The 17,468-nt window shown below is 41.8% G+C and overlaps 1 protein-coding gene across 1 annotated transcript; it reads left to right on the top strand.

The window, feature by feature from the left end:
* Nucleotides 1-1,264: 1,264 nt before the first annotated feature.
* Nucleotides 1,265-16,995, top strand: LOC311114206 (matrix remodeling-associated protein 8-like). The gene is made up of 10 exons (XM_084189476.1): nt 1,265-1,370; nt 5,532-5,558; nt 5,822-6,127; nt 6,271-6,372; nt 6,489-6,989; nt 15,259-15,423; nt 15,638-15,668; nt 15,794-15,873; nt 16,037-16,090; nt 16,220-16,995. Exons 1-10 carry the CDS (start codon nt 1,352-1,354, stop codon nt 16,243-16,245), a joined length of 1,311 nt encoding a protein of 436 aa, XP_084045602.1. The 5' UTR covers nt 1,265-1,351; the 3' UTR covers nt 16,246-16,995.
* Nucleotides 16,996-17,468: the final 473 nt, after the last annotated feature.

The raw sequence follows: 17,468 nt of genomic DNA, 5'->3' as shown, positions 1-17,468 counted from the left end.
TAAATTAAGACCCAATTTGGACTTGGTGGTGGTGGTAGCTAGCGGAAATCATGTGGCTCGGGTTGACCGGAAGTCTTTTCTGGAGTCACATAAAAAAACGAAAATCGATGCTAATGTTAGCCACCCTTGTAGCTATTGCCAAGTAAGTCATTGGGAAACTATTAGTTTAATTGTCGATTCAATCATGTGTGTTAGTAAACGTCATACCAGCAATACTATGAAACGTGTCCAAACTGTTAGGGGATTATTTCATCATAATCGGAGTGTTCAGAGTAGCGTTAGCTAGCTAGCTAGCAAAGCAGCTAGCAGTCAAAGAAATCAACAGGATCTCTATGGTAGCTGTCAGCTAAGATAGTGTTAGATAGCAGCTAGCTAGTTACCAGGCAACTGCCTGAAGTGTAAACTATGGGCCAGCAATACAGTTAGTTAAAGGGACAAGTATAATGTTCACTCAGCATTCAACAGATTATGAACAGACCTGTTTACTGTATTATTACAGCCATTATGAGATCTCTAATAGTGACTGTGTTTTGCCCTTGTATCCAGAAACGCTTTGAGAAGAATCTTCAGAGGATCTGGATGCGAGCTGGACTGAAGAAAGCCCCAGAGGGATGGAATACACCGAAGATCTTCAACAAACAATACAAGTCTTGGAGAGATTGAAGAGTACACAGTGAAAGTTTATGGCACACTGCTGACTGACAGCCTGCTCTTCTCTCTGCTCCTTGAAATAAGACATCAGTGATGTGGACATTTTCTAGTTGTGTTCTGCCCTCTCCTGTTAAGTGTGATGGTCGTTGCAAGTAGGTGAAAAAAAACAATAAAGATTTGTTTCACATCCTAATTATTGTCTCTACTTATCTTATTTAATATATCATGCCAGTATGTTCATACCTGCTTAGCATAGGCTATTATTTTATACAATCTACTATGCAATTTCCTAAGTCAAACAGTTGGTGGCATTATTGTACAAATTCTGTTAAATTGAACATTGTGAACTTGGCAGTCTCAAAGATGTTCGGCTGATATAGTCTATTGTTGTAAAGTCAGTGACCAAGTTATAAAACTATATTCTGGTAAGGTATGATATTAGGTCAGAAGAAGTGGTCACTTTCAAAGATGTTCTCACTCAGTAGCAGTGCCAGGAAAGTGTAGGGTTTCACAGGCAAGCGGAGGAGGGACATGCAAAGCTGATCTAGACTCTGGAGACGTCTGCAGTTTTGTTGCTGGTTTATGAACTTTCTTCAGGTGTTGCTGTCCTCTATCCATTGATGCGCAAAACACTGTGTTGTAACCTACCTACTTTTATCAATTTTTTTGAGTAAGAGTTGTAGAAGAGAGACTGGAAGACATGTTGCTGTTGTTTCTAAGTAAGTTCCAACTATGTTTTTACTAAAGCAAGAACAGAAGCTTTGAGAAGTAGGCTATTGACAGTTCTTCCTGCATCAATGCATACCTTTTTAAAGAGTCAATGCAAGGGAAGATGGTAAAGCTTTTATAAATTCATTTCTAAGATTTTATACCCAGTTAAGGTGGTGTTTCTTGTATTGTGGTTAGTAGTACATTTGTTCTCCATTGGTATTTTGTTTATTCTGTTGACAATTAAAAGTTTGTTGTACAATGTGAAAGAAGTAGCTATGATGATCTCCATCTCTGTACTTTTATGGTGTAAGCAGACAACAATCATAATATAACAATCTTGACCCACTTGTTATTTATTTATTTTTTGACCTACTTATGAAGTGTATGTCTACCATTTTGAAAGATCAGTTATAGAGTAGTGTATAAAAATCTAATAGACTGAATTGAACAAATGTTAATTTACCCTTACAGGCATTGTGTAAATGAGGTTAAAAAACATGGGCATCATGTCTGCCTTAGTTATCTGGTGGTGTGTGGGTGCTTTTCTTATGGGTTCACTCCAATGTGTTTTGAGTTAACTGCGGTCAGAGTGGGAGAGTCAGCACAATCCCTGCAGCCTGTCATTATATGTGTCAGTAATGAGTGTCTCACCATAAAGGAGCAGAAGTTACTCAAAAGATACAGGGGATTACCACTCAAACTCACATTTTAGGGCCCTAGACTCCTATAGTGAATAACATTGTCTTACATGAACTGTGAATACATTTTTTTTTAAATAGTAAATTCTTCATGAATTCTTGCAAAAAAAAATAATTAGCATGAGAACATGTTCAATGATTTACCAATATTGTGGTCATTGCAGAAATTCGTAGGAGAGGAAACCATGTGCATCATTTTTGCCTGTGGCCTCGTGAATGAATAAATACATTTTCAAACTGAACATTGAATATAAAACACAGTAGGGATTCGCCTTGATATTTAAGTTATTGAGAAAGTGGCAGTCATTAAACATGGCAATTCAGTAGCATGTAGTTAAATCTTTAAGTGTTCATTTGGCTGCCTGAGTCAGTCAGCTACTGTATACCTGCAGCAGAGACCAAGGAGAAAATTACAGGGTTTGAGACTCTGTTTTCTCTCTGTCTACAGAATACTTTATACCCTTCAGTGCTGCTCACACCACACTTTTCCAGGAGGCTCTCACATGCCAGTATGGTGGTACACTCTAATATGAGCTCATTGTACAAAACCCTCCGACTGCAGTCACTCAAACTCTGATACACTTTTTCACTCATGGACATGCATCAAATGTTGATCATATAGATGAGACATCTTGCCTCTTCTAGATATCGTCTAGTTATAAAAACATCAGCATTAAAGTGTCGGAAGTGGACGATAGTAATTTTAATCCTGGGCGATCCTTTGAAATAAATAATGTTATTTCAATGCCCCTAGAGACAAGCAACTAATCACATAGGGAGTATGTTTACTGATAGTTTCCAGTATACCATAAGTAAAAACAGTAGTCAATGTGAAACCGTGACAAGGCTGTACTGGAATGTAAAAGAGGAGATGAGTCTCTTCCTGAGCTGTAGATATCACTTTTACTCATGTGAGGGGCTTCTGTCATGTCTCTACATGATGAACAAAACACCTGGTCTCTACTGTCTCTCATAAACCCCACAACTACCACATCAAAATATCATACTGTAGGCCTACTCAAAACCATTAGGATCCATTTTGATGGTGTTAATTTAAACAAAACATAATCCTGCCTGCTGAACCTATGTGATTTGACAAGAATAGCTAACCTAACACTGGTATTAGAATAGGCATCTATGGCCTGTGTAATAGGAAGCCAGCTGTAGTGCTGGGCAGTGGCGGTGGTCACTTTGTCTGGTGAGGGCTGGCCAGCTGTGTTTCCCCCCAGGACCTTGGCCCTGAGAGAGGTTATCAGGGGAATGAATTGCCTCTGTGTGCTGCCTGGGCTGTATACATCTCTCTGTAATGTAATAGCACTTGTTGAAAATCTGGGTTAGAAATAGAAGATTTGCAAAAGGGAATCCTTTGGGGTCACTTAGAAATGTCCTTGTTTTCCATGAAAACATACATTAAATGAGTTTGAATAGGAAATATAGCAAAATGCATAGGAAATGTAGTCATTGACAAGGTTAGAAATAATGATTATTAATTGAAATAATAATTGTGTCCTTCAAACTTTGCTTTCGTTAAAGAATCCTCCATTTGCAGCAATTACAGCCTTGCAGACCTTTGGCATTCTAGTTGTCAATTTGTTGAGGTAATCTGAAGAGATTTCACCCCATGCTTCTTGAAGCACCTCCCACAAATTGGATTGGCTTGATGGGCACTTCACACGTACCATACGGTCAAGCTGCTCCCACAACAGCTCAATAGGGTTGAGATTCGGTGACTGTGCTGGCCACTCCATTATAGACAGAATATCAGCTGACTGCTTCTTCCCTAAATAGTTCTTGCATAGTTTGGAGCTGTGCTTTGGGTCATTGTCCTGTTGTAGGAGGAAATTGGCTCCAATCAAGCGGCGTCCACAGGGTTTGGCATGGCGTTGCAAAATGGAGTGATAGCCTTCCTTCTTCAAGATCCCTTTTACCCTGTACAGATCTCCCACTTTACCACCACCACAGCACCCCCAGACCATCACATTGCCTCCACCATGCTTGACAGATGGCATCAAGTACTCCTCCAGCATATTTTCATTTGGTCTGCGTCTCACAAATGTTCTTCTTTGTGATCCGAACACCTCAAACTTTGATTCGTCTGTCCATAACACTTTTTTCCAATCTTCCTCTATCCAGTGTCTGTGTTTTGCCCATCTTAATCTTTTCTTTTTATTGGCCAGTCTGAGATATGGCTTTTTCTTTGCAACTGCCTAGAAGGTCAGCATCCCGGAGTCGCCTCTTCACTGTTGACGTTGAGACTGGTGTTTTACGGGTACTCTTTAATGAAGCTGCCAGTTGAGGACCTGTGAGGCGTCTGTTTCTCAAACTAGACATTCTAATGCATTTGTCCTCTTGCTCAGTTGTGCACTGGGGCCTCCCACTCCTCTTTCTATTCTGGTTAGAGCCAGTTTGCGCTGTTCTGTGAAGGGAGTACTACACAGCGTTGTACGAGATCTTCAGTTTCTTGGCAATTTCTCGCATGGAATATCCTTCATTTCTCAGAACAAGAATAGACTGACGAGTTTCAGAAGAAAGTTATTTGTTTCTGGCCATTTTGATCCTGTAATCGAACCCACAATTGCTGATGCTCCAGATACTCAACTAGTCTCAAGAAGGGCAGTTTTATTGCTTCTTTAATCAGCACAACAGTTTTCAGCTGTGCTAACATAATTGCAAAAGGGTTTTCTAATGATCAATTAGCCTTTTAAAATGATAAACCTGGATTAGCAAACACAACGTGCCATTGGAACACAGGACTGATGGTTGCTGATAATGGGCCTCTGTACGCCTATGTAGATATTCCATTAAAAATCAGCCGTTTCCAGCTACAATAGCCATTTACAACATTAACAATGTCTACACTGGTATTACAGCTGGGTCACTGAGACAACTGGGTGGAGAAAAATAGGCCAAAAGAAAAAATTGAAAAACAAGAAGAATGTGTAAGAATGAAGCAGGGAGGAGGAATTTAAATTTAAATAACAGGGAGTGTCAGCACCAAATGAGTAATAAAGACCATCATTGTTTTCATCAAAATACTGATCAATTTGATGTTATTTTAATGGACAAAAAAAATTGCTTTTCTTTCGAAAACAAGGAAATGTCTAAGTGACCCCAAACTTTTGAACGGTAGTGTACAGCTCACACATTTATTTCACTCACCTCAGGCATATAAAGTATTTTAATGAAAACAATAATGGTTTTATTACTTCTTTGGTGCTGACACTCCCTGCTTCATTCTTACACATTCTTCTTGTTTTTCTCTTTTTTCTTTTGGCCTATTTTTCTCTGTTCCTCCACCCAGTTGTCTCAGTGACCCAGCTGTAATAGCAGTCAGTCCTGGCTACTGTATGAGCTATCCGTTCACAACAGCATCATGACCAGAACTCAGGGGTCAGCTCAGGTCAAACCCTGCCAGACAGATAATTATGGTTCCTATGATGACTCTGTTGCATTTTCTATTATTTGTTTCAGTTTCTTCTGTCTTCTTCCTGCCCAGTGGTAAGTCCTCATAAAATAGAACTTAATTGTATTACATTTACATTTACATTTTAGTCATTTAGCAGACGCTCTTATCCAGAGCGACTTACAGTTAGTGAGTGCATACATTTTTTTTTTTTTTATGTTTATTATTATTTACTCATTTTATTGCATCCAAAACATTTATGCATGTGTTTGCGGCTTTGATTTTAATTGTGTGATTTATGGGGTTTTAGGTGTTTGCCAAGTTTACTAATATGTCCCATGTGTGTGTATTGCATTAGCATGGGGCCAGAGCAGCAGCAGGTTAGGTGTGGTGGTGGAGGCCCGTAACATCACCCTCCCAGCCGGGACCCAGGCCGTGCTGCCCTGCCACAGCCCCCACATGATATGGACCCGGGACCGGCTGAAGGACCGCCAGAGGGTGGTCCACTGGGACCTGTTCCGGAGCACACCAGAGTACTCTGTGGAAAGGATACTGGACATGTCCACCGGCGTCAAAGAGAGAGTCTACAATGGGTTCAACAAGGGCCGAGTAACCATCCCCAAAACCGCCTTCACTGACGGGAACTTCTCCCTCGTCATCAACAGTGAGTTGGGCCTGTGGTCTATTGTATGCTAATGACTGTAAATGCTCCATAAAATAATATGGCATTTCATGCTGGACCAGATTAATAGTACACAAATTCTTGGAAATCTAGAAATGTACTTGTAATGTATGTTATTCTTCCAGATGTAGGAACAGCTGATCGAGGTGTTTATAGTTGTAATCTGCATCACCACTACTGCCAGCTGCACCAGTCCATCAAGATACAGCTCAACACCACCAAGTCAGGTGACTACCCTCAATACATTTCTGAATAGTAATAATCTAAGTAATCTTTTGCGTATTGACACTATTTGTTTTGCTTAATATAATAACACATTTCAACCTGTCCTGTCATGTCTCAGCCCGTAACGAGAAGCGCTACTGGGACGGGGACAAGACAGTGTTTGTGGTGTTGCTGGGGAGCTCTGTGGTGTTGCCTTGTGTGAACAGGCGGCCCCTGTGGATGGAGGGGCAGCAGGAGGACCAGCAGCAGGTAGCCCACTGGGACTGGCAGCCCCCTGGGGTGAGACCTGATGGAGCTGACCGCCTGGTGGACCTGTACGCCTCTGGAGAGCGCCGGCAGTACGGACCGCTTTTCCCCGTGGACAAGATGAGTGTCTCTGAGGATGCCTTCTCTGTAGGGGATTTCTCTCTGACCATCTCTAATCTCCAGCCTGTCGACAAGGGCCTGTACTCCTGTCACCTGCACCACCACTACTGCGGCCTGCACGAGAGACGCATCTTCAGGCTCATGGTGAAGCCTTCACTGCCCCCACCTCCTCCGGTCCTCACCGCTGCCCCTGTTGCCCCTGCTGTCCCGACTGTCCCTGCTATCCCCCACGCACTCCCCAATGATGACCCAAGTAAGAGACTCAGCATTACCCTTTCTCTTAGGAATTGCTTCTCTGATGGGAAATGAGAACCTATTGAAATCTTCATTAGAACATGCCATTCCTTCATTCCCCTTCCTGTCGTGTGAACAGGGAAAAGGTTTGAGGAGAGATCTGCCACAAAGATGCACTGACTTAACCAACCAAAAATGCCTATATTTTTGGTTGGTTAAGTCAGTGCATCTTTGTGGCAGATCTCTCCTCAAACCTTTTCCCTGTTCACACGACAGGAAGGGGAATGAAGGAATGGCATGTTCTAATGAAGATTTCAATAGGTTCTCATTTCCCATATGACCCATAAATACATCCCAGGAACAGTGTTCTCAGACTACAAAAGCTGCTGAAAAGACAGACAGACACACACCAATCAGATTAGGGAAAACGAAACTCAGGGAAGATGTGAAAAATAGATAATAGAGAGAAGATAGAATGATTGATTTATAGTTGGAAAGAGAAAGAGAAAAGAGAAAGTGCTTTCAAAGAACAGAACAGCAGCTTCATTCTTACTTTGAGTTTCGTTTTCCCTAATCTGATTGGTGTGTGTCTGTCTGTCTTTTCAGCAGCTTTTGTAGTCTGAGAACACTGTTCCTGGGATGTATTTATGGGTCATATTTACGTATAGGCATTTTTGGTTGGTTAAGTCAGTGCATCTTTGTGGCAGATCTCTCCTCAAACCTTTTCCCTGTCCGCTCGAGAGGAAGGGGGAGAGAAAGAGGGAATGAAGGAATGGGTGAAAGAGGCAACAAAATAAACAGACTGAGAGAGAACTGAGAGTTTTGGAGAGTGGAGAAAGGGAAATCTGACTGAGATGTTGGACTGCAGGCAGCCTGTCTGAAAGAGTCTGTCTGAAACACCACTAATTGGCCATAACGGAAGTGCTCTCATTTTCATTGGAGACCTTTTTCATTTTTCCGCAGTTGAGCAATGGCTTAGTTTACAGGAGGAGTCATTTTAGCTCCACAGAGTCAGACAGGAGCAGTAAAGCCAGACTCCAGGGGAAAGAGAGAGCGTGGTTAGGTTAGTATGAAAAATTTATGTACTCACTAACTGTAAGTCGCTCTGGATAAGAGCGTCTGCTAAATGAGTAAAATGTAAAATGTTAGGCTTTGCATCTGGTGTATTGGGATTTCTCTGTTAGTCTCTTTTAGTTTCATTAGGGAGTGAACGTTATTTATAATAATGGTTACATGGAGAAAATCGGACCTATCTGAAATGAAAATGGATGGCCCTCCCTTCAGCAAAATATATTTTACCTAAACCCTCCCTGAGCGCATTACATTTTTTTAAACATAAAGTGGATAGCAGAAAACATGGCTACCGTTTACCCTCACTTTTTGGACAGACCAGAGCCTTAGATATGCCGTTTTAGAAACTGTTCTTCGTTCTGTAAGCATTACATGGCAACGTAGGAATTTTGATAGCACACAGGGCTGCGGGGCAGAAGGTTGTTCTTTCATCATATTTAAGAAAAAAATGGCCTTTTATAAACATTTCATGCAATTCTATGTAATTTTACATATTAGCAGAATCTTTTTTAATACCACACAAATTACCGAAATTACAGGCTAAGAATGTACAGAGAGATAGGCCTGTGTGTTCATCTTATCATATTTATCCAATGCCAAATTAGTGTGTCTTGTTTGCAACGAAACTGTCCCTGTTTGCAAATAATTATAAATCTGAGCATGGTACTTTCAAAAGTTAGGCCTACCTTTCCACCCCAGACAGAGGAGGCCTACCGATGCAGAAAAATGTAAGCTTTAACTGCTAGCTACTTTTCTTCTGTGGCTTAACCCAATGAGAGAAGGTCACTAGTGTTTCCCTAAAAGGTGTCTGGGTTTAAACATCTTCTATTGTACAGAAAGTGAATAGCTTAATCAATTGATAGTGACAGAATTAGACTACTTCCCAGGCAAAGTACAAATGTTGTCTCCTCGGCTGTAGAAGGTTGTAGATCAGCCTCTGAATGTCAAATAAACAAAACAATGATATCAAATCAAATCAAATTTTATATGCCACATGCGCCAAATACAACAGGTGTAGAAATTACAGTGAAATGCTTACTTACAAGCCCTTAACCAACAATGCATTTTTATTTTTTATTTTTTTGTGTTAAGTAAAAAAAATAAAAGCAAATAACTAAAGAGCAGCAGTAGAATAAAAGAACAGTAGGGAGGCTATATACAGGGGGGTACCGGTGCAGAGTCAATGTGCGGGGGCACCGGCTAGTCGAGGTAATTGAGGTCATGTACATGTGGGTAGAGTTAAAGTGACTATGAATAAATAATAGAGAGAGTAGCAGCAGCGTAAAAGAGGGGGGTGGGGATGGGGGGGCAGTGCAAATAGTCTGGGTAGCAATGATTAGCTGTTCAGGAGTCTTATGGCTTGGGGGTAGAAGCTGTTGAGAAGCCTTTTGGACCTAGACTTGGCGCTCCGGTACCGCTTGCCATGCGGTAGCAGAGAGAACAGTCTATGACTAGGGTGGCTGGAGTCTTTGACAATTTTGAGGGCCTTCCTCTGACACCGCCTGGTATAGAGTTCCTGGATGGCAGGAAGCTTGGCCACAGTGATGTACTGGGCCGTACGCACTACTATCTGTAGTGCCTTGCGGTCGGAGGCCGAGCAGTTGTCATACTAGGTGGTGATGCAACCAGTCAGGATGCTCTCGATGGTGCAGCTGTATAACTTTTTGAGGATCTGAGGACCCATGCCAAATCTTTTCAGTCTCCTGGGGGGGAATAGGCTTTGTCATGCCCTCTTCACGACTGTCTTGGTGTGTTTGGACCATGATAGTTTGTTGGTGATGTGGACACCAAGGAACTTGAAGCTCTCAACCTGTTCCACTACAGCCCCGTCGATGAGAATGGGGGCATGCTGCTCAGTCCTCTTTTTTTCCTGTCGTCCACAATCATCTCCTTTGTCTTAATCACGTTGAGGGAGAGGTTGTTATCCTGGCACCACACGGCCAGATCTCGGACCTCCTCCCTATAGGCTGTCTCATCGTTGTCGGTGATCAGGCCTACCATTGTTGTGTCGTCAGCAAACATAATGATGGTGTTGGAGTCGTGCCTGGCCATGCAGTCATGGGTGAACAGGGAGTACAGGAGGGGACTGAGCACACACCCCTGAGGGGCCCCCGTCTTGAGGATCGGCGTGGCAGATGTGTTGTTACCTACCCTTACCACCTGGGGTGGCCCGTCAGGAAGTCCAGGATCCAGTTGCAGAGTGAGCTGTTTAGTCCCAGGATCCTTAGCTTAGTGATGAGCTTTGAGGGCACTATGGTGTTGAACGCTGAGCTGTAGTCAATGAACAGCATTCTCACGTAGGTGTTCCTCTTGTCCAGATGGGAAAGGGCAGTGTGGAGTGCAATAGAGATTGCATCATCTGTGGATCTGTTGGGGCGGTATGCAAATTGGAGTGGGTCTAGGGTTTCTGGGATAATGGGATAATGGTATTGATGTGAGCCATGACCAGCCATTCAAAGCACTTCATGGCTACAGACGTGAGTGCTACAGGTCAGTAGTCATTTAGGCAGGTTATCTTAGTGTCCTTGGGCACAGGGACTATGGTGGTCTGCTTGAAACATGTTGGTATTACAGACTCAGTCAGGGACATGTTGAAAATGTCAGTGAAGACACTTGCCAGTTGGTCAGCACATGCTCGGAGTACACGTCCTGGTAATCCGTCTGGCCCTGCGGCCTTGTGAATGTTGACCTGCTTAAAAGTCTTATTCACATCGGCTACGGAGAGTGTGATCACATAGTCATCTGGAACAGCTGGTGCTCTCATGCATGCTTCAGTTTTGCTTGCCTCGAAGCGAGCATTGAAGTGATTTAGCTCGTCTGGTAGGCTTGTGTCACTGGGCAGCTCGCGGCTGTGCTTCCTTTTGTAGTCTGTAATAGTTTTCGAGCCCTGCCACATCCGACGAGTGTCAGAGCCGGTGTAGTACGATTCAATCTTAGTCTGGTATTGAGTCTTTGCCTGTTTGATGGTTTGTCGGAGGGCATAGCAGGATTTCTTATAAGCGTCCGGGTTAGAGTCCCGCTCCTTGAAAGCGGCAGCTCTACCCTTTAGCTCAGTGCGGATGTTGCCTGTAATCCATGGCTTCTGGTTAGGGTATGTACGTACGGTCACTGTGGGGACGACGTCATCGATGCACTTATTAATGAAGCCAGTGACTGATGTGGTGTACTCCTTAATGCTATCTGAAGAATCCTGGAACATATTCCAGTCTGTGCTAGCAAAACAGTCCTGTAGCTTAGCATCTGCATCATCTGACCACATTTTTAGTAATCGAGTCACTGGTGCTTCCTGCTTTAGTTTTTGCTTATAAGCAGGAATCAGGAGGATAGAGTTATGGTCAGATTTGCCAAATGGAGGGCGAGGGAGAGCTTTGTATGTGTCTCTGTGTGTGGAGTAAAGGTGGTCTAGAGTTTTTTTCCCTCTGGTTGCACATTTAACATGCTGGTAGTAATTAGGTAGAATGGATTTAAGTTTCCCTGCATTAAAGTCCCCGGCACTAGGAGCGCTGCCTCTGGATGAACGTTTTCCTGTTTACTTATGGCCTTATACAGCTCATTGAGTGCAATCTTAATGCCAGCATCGGTTTGTGGTGGTAGATAGACAGCTATGAAAAATATAGATGAAAAGTCTCTTGGTAAATAGTGTGGTCTACAGCTTATCTGTCACGATCGTGATGAGAAGCAGACCAAGGCGCAGCGTGATAGGCGTACATACTTTATTGAAGTGTACACACGAACCAAAACAACAAAACGATACGTGAAGTCCTAGGTCATAACACAAACCAAACGGAACAAGATCCCACAATAAACTGGTGCCACCAGGCTGCCTAAGTATTGTCCCCAATCAGAGACAACGAGCTACAGCTGTCTCTGATTGGGAACCACCCTGGCCAACATAGAAACTAAACGATCTAGAACACAACATAGAAAACTATAACACAGAAAAATCCACACCCTGGCTCAACATATAAGAGTCCCCAGAGCCAGGGCGTGACATTATCATGAGATACTCTACCTCAGGCGAGCAAAACCTCGAGACTTCCTTAGTATTAGATTTTATGCACCAACTGTTGTTTACAAATATACACAGACCGCCACCCCTTGTCTTACCATATGCATCCGGGTATTTTACAGTTTGTTTCTAGCATAAAGCAAGCGCTGTTATAGATGACTTTATATTATCGGATTCGTTTTATTTTCTTCCAAATCTTAAGCTAAAGCTTATGCTTTTTGCCATTTTCTTTAATAAAAGGTAGGCCTATGGCATACCCTCTCATACCCCTCAATTTGAGTCCTGGTTTTAACTTAACAGCCCTTCGGTGACATGGAGGATGGTTATTTAAAGAGTGCATGGTGGGTGGAGGAATTGGCCGACTAATCTATGGATATAGCAGCCTATAGCTTAATTGAGTCTGTCAAACAGTAGGCCTACCTCTTATTTCTGAAATAGGAAGAAATAGGCTTCAACACAAAGCTCTCTTGTTGTTAGTCAAGTCTAATTAAAACTTGAATTTGCATACTTACAGCACCATAAGCTGTCCATTTCCTATTGATTGTGATGCGGTTGCTGCTTCAAGTTTCAGCACCACAATACAAGTTACTAGAATCTGGCTTATTGTGAGGTCAATAACTCTGATAAATACATAATGGGCAAGAAACATTGTTTTTATTCAATTATATAGTCAATTATAGTAGTAGCAAGCTATGAAAGTTGACCTCCAGTCCTCCTTCTCATCTTCGCTCTCTCCTTCTCAAACTGAACAGAACATAGGCTATAGACTAGTCCGTGTGCAAGATATTGCATTTTTTGGACTAGGCCTAATCCATTTTTTGTCTCTCCTCCTGTACTACCACTGTAGGCCTACACAGCAAAGCCATTGGTTAGGCAGCACACACAAAAAGGTTTGATCAACAAGAGCAGAGCAGACTGGGGCTCAGGGTTGTGATATCCATTGCAGTGTGTAATGCAGCCTAATTTTATTTACACCGTCCCAGAAGCTATCTTAGAAATATAACTTCGCTCTGTGCTTCTCCGAGCATGCACTTCGTAGCCTATAGCCTTTAGGTGATGGATCATTTGATTGAGACCACACTAAATAGGCTATAGGCGCTAATTCTAAAACACAGATTTTTTTTTAATGTCATCAATTACAAACTACTTGAACCTCCCCTGGACTAGATTTAAAAAATACTAAACCCTCCCCTTGACTGAAATTGAAAAAGCATGACCCTCCCCCATTTTCCTCCAGGTACCCATTCTGTAAATGTCGATCCATCCCTTATCTCTCCCAGACTCTCTACAGTAGCCTATCTTTACAAAACAGTAGTATATCCCTACCCACTTCATCTCTCTCTCCTTCTCTCTGGCCCTCTGGTTGTGGCGTGTTTATCAGCAGCAGAAGGAAAAGGGTGCTACATCTGTTCAGCCTCTGGGCCAGCTGGAACATAAAAGGGAACAGTGGGGGTGGGGTTGGCAGGGGTTGGTTCTGTGTTAGATTTGGATCCTCCTTAGCCCTTTTAAGATAGGTTGACCCATTTAACAGCATTGTAAAGTATCCAGGGAAGACATTCAGGTGGATCGATGCAGACATGGCTTGAGGTCTATCTTTACGTTTCTCCTACTTAGTTGTGCTTCCTTTGTTAAATCCAGCCAACTCTTATCTGTGCTTATAGACCTCTACAATCCTCTATAATTGCAGCAGTCATTACCATACATTTTTGTTACACTGTAATCATTTATGGCAAGCTGAAGTAGAGCTCAGTTTTGTTGTGACCACCAGAACGTGCATAAGTCAGTAACAGCGTGTAGCTAGCTTAGAATAGAATATGCTGTCAGTGTCTTCTTGTTTAAATGAAGACGTCTTCCCTCAGCTCTTTGGCTGCAAATTAACCACATTGTTTCAACAAGACTAAAGCAGTTTGCATGGCACGTCACACTGTGTTTCTGTGTTTACGTTCTAGTCTGATCTGTCAGTGGAAATTAAACAGGCAACAGCTGAGACACGGAGAGAGAACTGAGGCTTGACTAATTGTTCTCCAGAGATAGTTGACCTTGATGGTGACACTGCGGTTTTGTGCATATGAACATAATTCAAAACAGACAAGAGATAATTAGCAACTCTGATGCCACTTGGGAGTTTTAAATTAGATTAATTGACTACAATTTGTTCTGTAAGACTGGTGCGGTTTGCAAGATCCACCCAGGAGTGGTATCTGTCCTCAGATCATTTCTTATTTGAAGCCTCCCTCAACCTCGTACCTATCCTCAGGCTAGTCATGACAAACCTGCGCTTTGGCCAAGGACAATAGATTTAAACTACAGAAATGCCTCAAGGTGATGGAAATCACAACCATTTTGGTTGGGCTGAGTTATCTAACAGGTCTCAGCAGGGTATGGAGTGGTGTTAGTCATCAGCCTTCCCAGGCTTGGGCTCCACCATCATCATCCCCAATGACTATCATTTCTGTTCTCACCCCAGCAGGTGAGAGCGAGACACGTTTGATAACAGTGGCATGCTGATTTTAGGGTTATGATGCAGTAACTGTTATTGTCTAGTGGAAAGGTATGGATGGATGACATGTTATTGTGTGCAAAGAGTTTGAGCAGATTCTAGCCAGTGGAAGAAACACCTCAGTGAGGGAAGTAACAATTGTATATGCCAATCTGAAATAGCTATTTTGGCTGTGTTTATGAGAAGAAGTAAATCAGTGGAAAAGTCATTCAGACAGACTTGTCTGCACATAACAGAATTCCTCCCCTCCCACCTTCATTTTCTCCCTCCTTTTTATTGGTTAATCTCCATTTCTATTTGAAGGAGAAAAATAGCAGCTGCATTGCATCAGGTCTGGAACTCATTACAGCTGAAAAGTGTTTTGACATAAAACTCCTGCTCTTCCTTGCCTCACGCTCTCTGCCTTACGCTCCCTGAGAGAAATGAAAATCAGCCTAAAATAAGCACAATTGTTTTTAAATTAAGCAGAAAAAAACTGACCATTTTAATTGTCCTTCAAAACGCAATATAAATGACATATAACCATTACATATAATCATTTTAACTATCGCTAAGATAAATTGTTTGATTAAAATTGTAATTTCACTGAGAATGGATAAAACAAAACGTGAATAAGACAATGTACGTTGAATCACCAGACTGTGTTTATAAAGCAATGGGTGTTATTAATGGACCAGTGAATCCACTGTGTTGTCCTTCCACCTTCAGGCCCTAACGTGGTTGAACTTGAGAGACCACGGGTAGTCAACGTCATCCTCCCTGAGCACCGAGGTCACTTCTTCCAGCAGATGGGCTACTTCCTGGCTACCTTCCTCCTCCTAGCCTTCATCATAACAATCGTCATTGTGCTTACCCAACAACGCAGAAAGAGAGGTAGTGTGTGTGTGTGTCTTCCACTGTATGTATCTCTTCATGTCTCTTCTCTATCACACACAACCAAACTTTATATTTGTATGGATGTCCTCAATTTCTTCACTTTCTATTTATATGAATGTCCTCAATTTCATATTTAAATCAGTTAAACGGCTCTGTGTGTGATTGGTGATCTGTAAATGGTGTGATTAAAGTGTGTTAAATCTTGTTTTAGGGCTGGAGTACGACCTGCGAAGATCTGAACGGTCAGAACTGATTTAGTATGGTGGATTGTCACACTTGATAATGAGAACATGACTCATTTTAAGGAGAACCTAAACTCTCACTGAACTGTTACCACTAACCACCTCCCTCTCTTACTGGTAAACAGGAGTCATGTGACTGGCCACGATGACATCACATTGGATGCCATAGAGCTGAAGGTCTGCAACCAGGAATACCTGAATTCAGGTAAGGTTCCCATGCTGCTGTAGGCCCTACCTCATATAGACTAGAGAGTTTGAACAGGGTGACTCATATCAATAATGGCTGTCGCTGCACAGAGCTCATACGGTACAGTACATCATGACATGTCGAATTTAATGACCAACCTTTTTGCACTTTCTATCCTTAGACTGCAAAAACAACCTACAGAAAGAGAGAGATGTGTCCAAAGGCTGCAATAAAGGTAAGTGTATGTGACATCAGGGGTTCAAAACAACAATTGCATGTCTAATTTAATGTTATTTTTTTTGCTAATGTCACTTCTCATTTCTTTCCTACCATTCTCTTCCCTCCTCCATATCTCTCTCTCTAGAAATGGATGGAAAGTTGTGGATGTGAGCCAGAGAGAGCTGATGTGCCGCTGGCGGCTCCAGAGCAGACATACATGACTAGGAAGAGGAAATAAGGGATTAGAATGGTGGAATCCAAAGAGGAGGACAGGAGGGACTCTGTCTCTTTTTATAGACACCCCTTACCAAACTCTCTTACCAAAACGTTTCTCTTGCTGCGCCAGTTTTTAATATTTTATTTTATATTTTCATACTCGTGTATTCTCTATTCTGATCTGCTGTTATTTCAACATGGCTATACATGTCCTCAATTTTGTATTGTACTACACAGATATTTAATGTCAAGTATTCTATATCACAAAGAACAACCAGTGTGTACTGTACAACATTCCTTGTCTTTTTGTACATAACGAAACACTTTCTATCACTGTATGACTTCATTTTCAGAATGCATGTTGTCTTTAAATGTATGTGGGAAAACTGTCATGTACCGTTTATGATTTCAGAGCTCAGCAAGCACAGAATTAGTTGAGTATTTTTATTAAAATATTTGCACAAACCTTTAATTTACTAGTAACATGTTACATTAAGTCATGGTATTCTGTCTGTAAAGGGTTTGTAAAGGGTTATAAGTATTTTATAGCTATGCTGTTAATTATTAGTTTGTAGATTGCTTAGAAATCAGTAATACGCCATTGTAACTGTTATAATGGTACTCTTACCAAGTTCATATGTGATTCATGATCATGGACCACAAAGAAAGGCTATACATGTAATAAAACTCAGGAAATCAAGCCTTAAACAGAATCAATGCGTCCAGATGTGGTTGTTGAGAATGTATGTTGTTAGAATGTGTTTGTCTGTATGTGACTGATTTGTCTATTTGTGTAATTTGTTTGTTTAGTTGTTTATTTGGATCCCCATTAGCTTTTGCAAAAGCAGCAGCTACTCTTCCTGGGGTACACAAAAAACAAAAACATGACAAGTAACAAAACACTGATACGCTGATAGACAAGAACAGTCACACAAATGTAAAATACAACGATATACAAACAATGCAACAAAAACATAATACAAACAATACAACAACAAAAATAATGTGTGTGTTAGAGTGTGTCTGTGTGTAATGTACACAGGCTTGCAATACACTGTCTGTAAAGTTTGGAACTGCCAAGTTGACAAGCCAAAGAATCTTGCAAAGCCACTGTCTTGTTGCAGTGATCAGGATCCTCATCTAAAAGATGATGAATTCAACTATTGCAATTGGATGAA

This window comes from Coregonus lavaretus (genome assembly GCF_964263955.1).
Source record: "Coregonus lavaretus genome assembly, contig: HAP1_SCAFFOLD_3758, whole genome shotgun sequence".
Classification (NCBI taxonomy): Eukaryota; Metazoa; Chordata; class Actinopteri; order Salmoniformes; family Salmonidae; genus Coregonus; species Coregonus lavaretus.
The sequence above is the reverse complement of the archived record's forward strand: the minus strand, read 5'-3'. Positions and strand labels throughout refer to the sequence as shown.

What these genes read in the sequence shown, in the direction of transcription:
- LOC311114206 (XM_084189476.1), top strand. An exon ending in GACCTGCGAAGATCTGAACG is followed by an intron (nt 15,669 to 15,793) that starts GTCAGAACTGAT and finishes ACTGGTAAACAG; the next exon opens with GAGTCATGTGACTGGCCACG. An exon ending in CCAGGAATACCTGAATTCAG is followed by an intron (nt 15,874 to 16,036) that starts GTAAGGTTCCCA and finishes TTCTATCCTTAG; the next exon opens with ACTGCAAAAACAACCTACAG.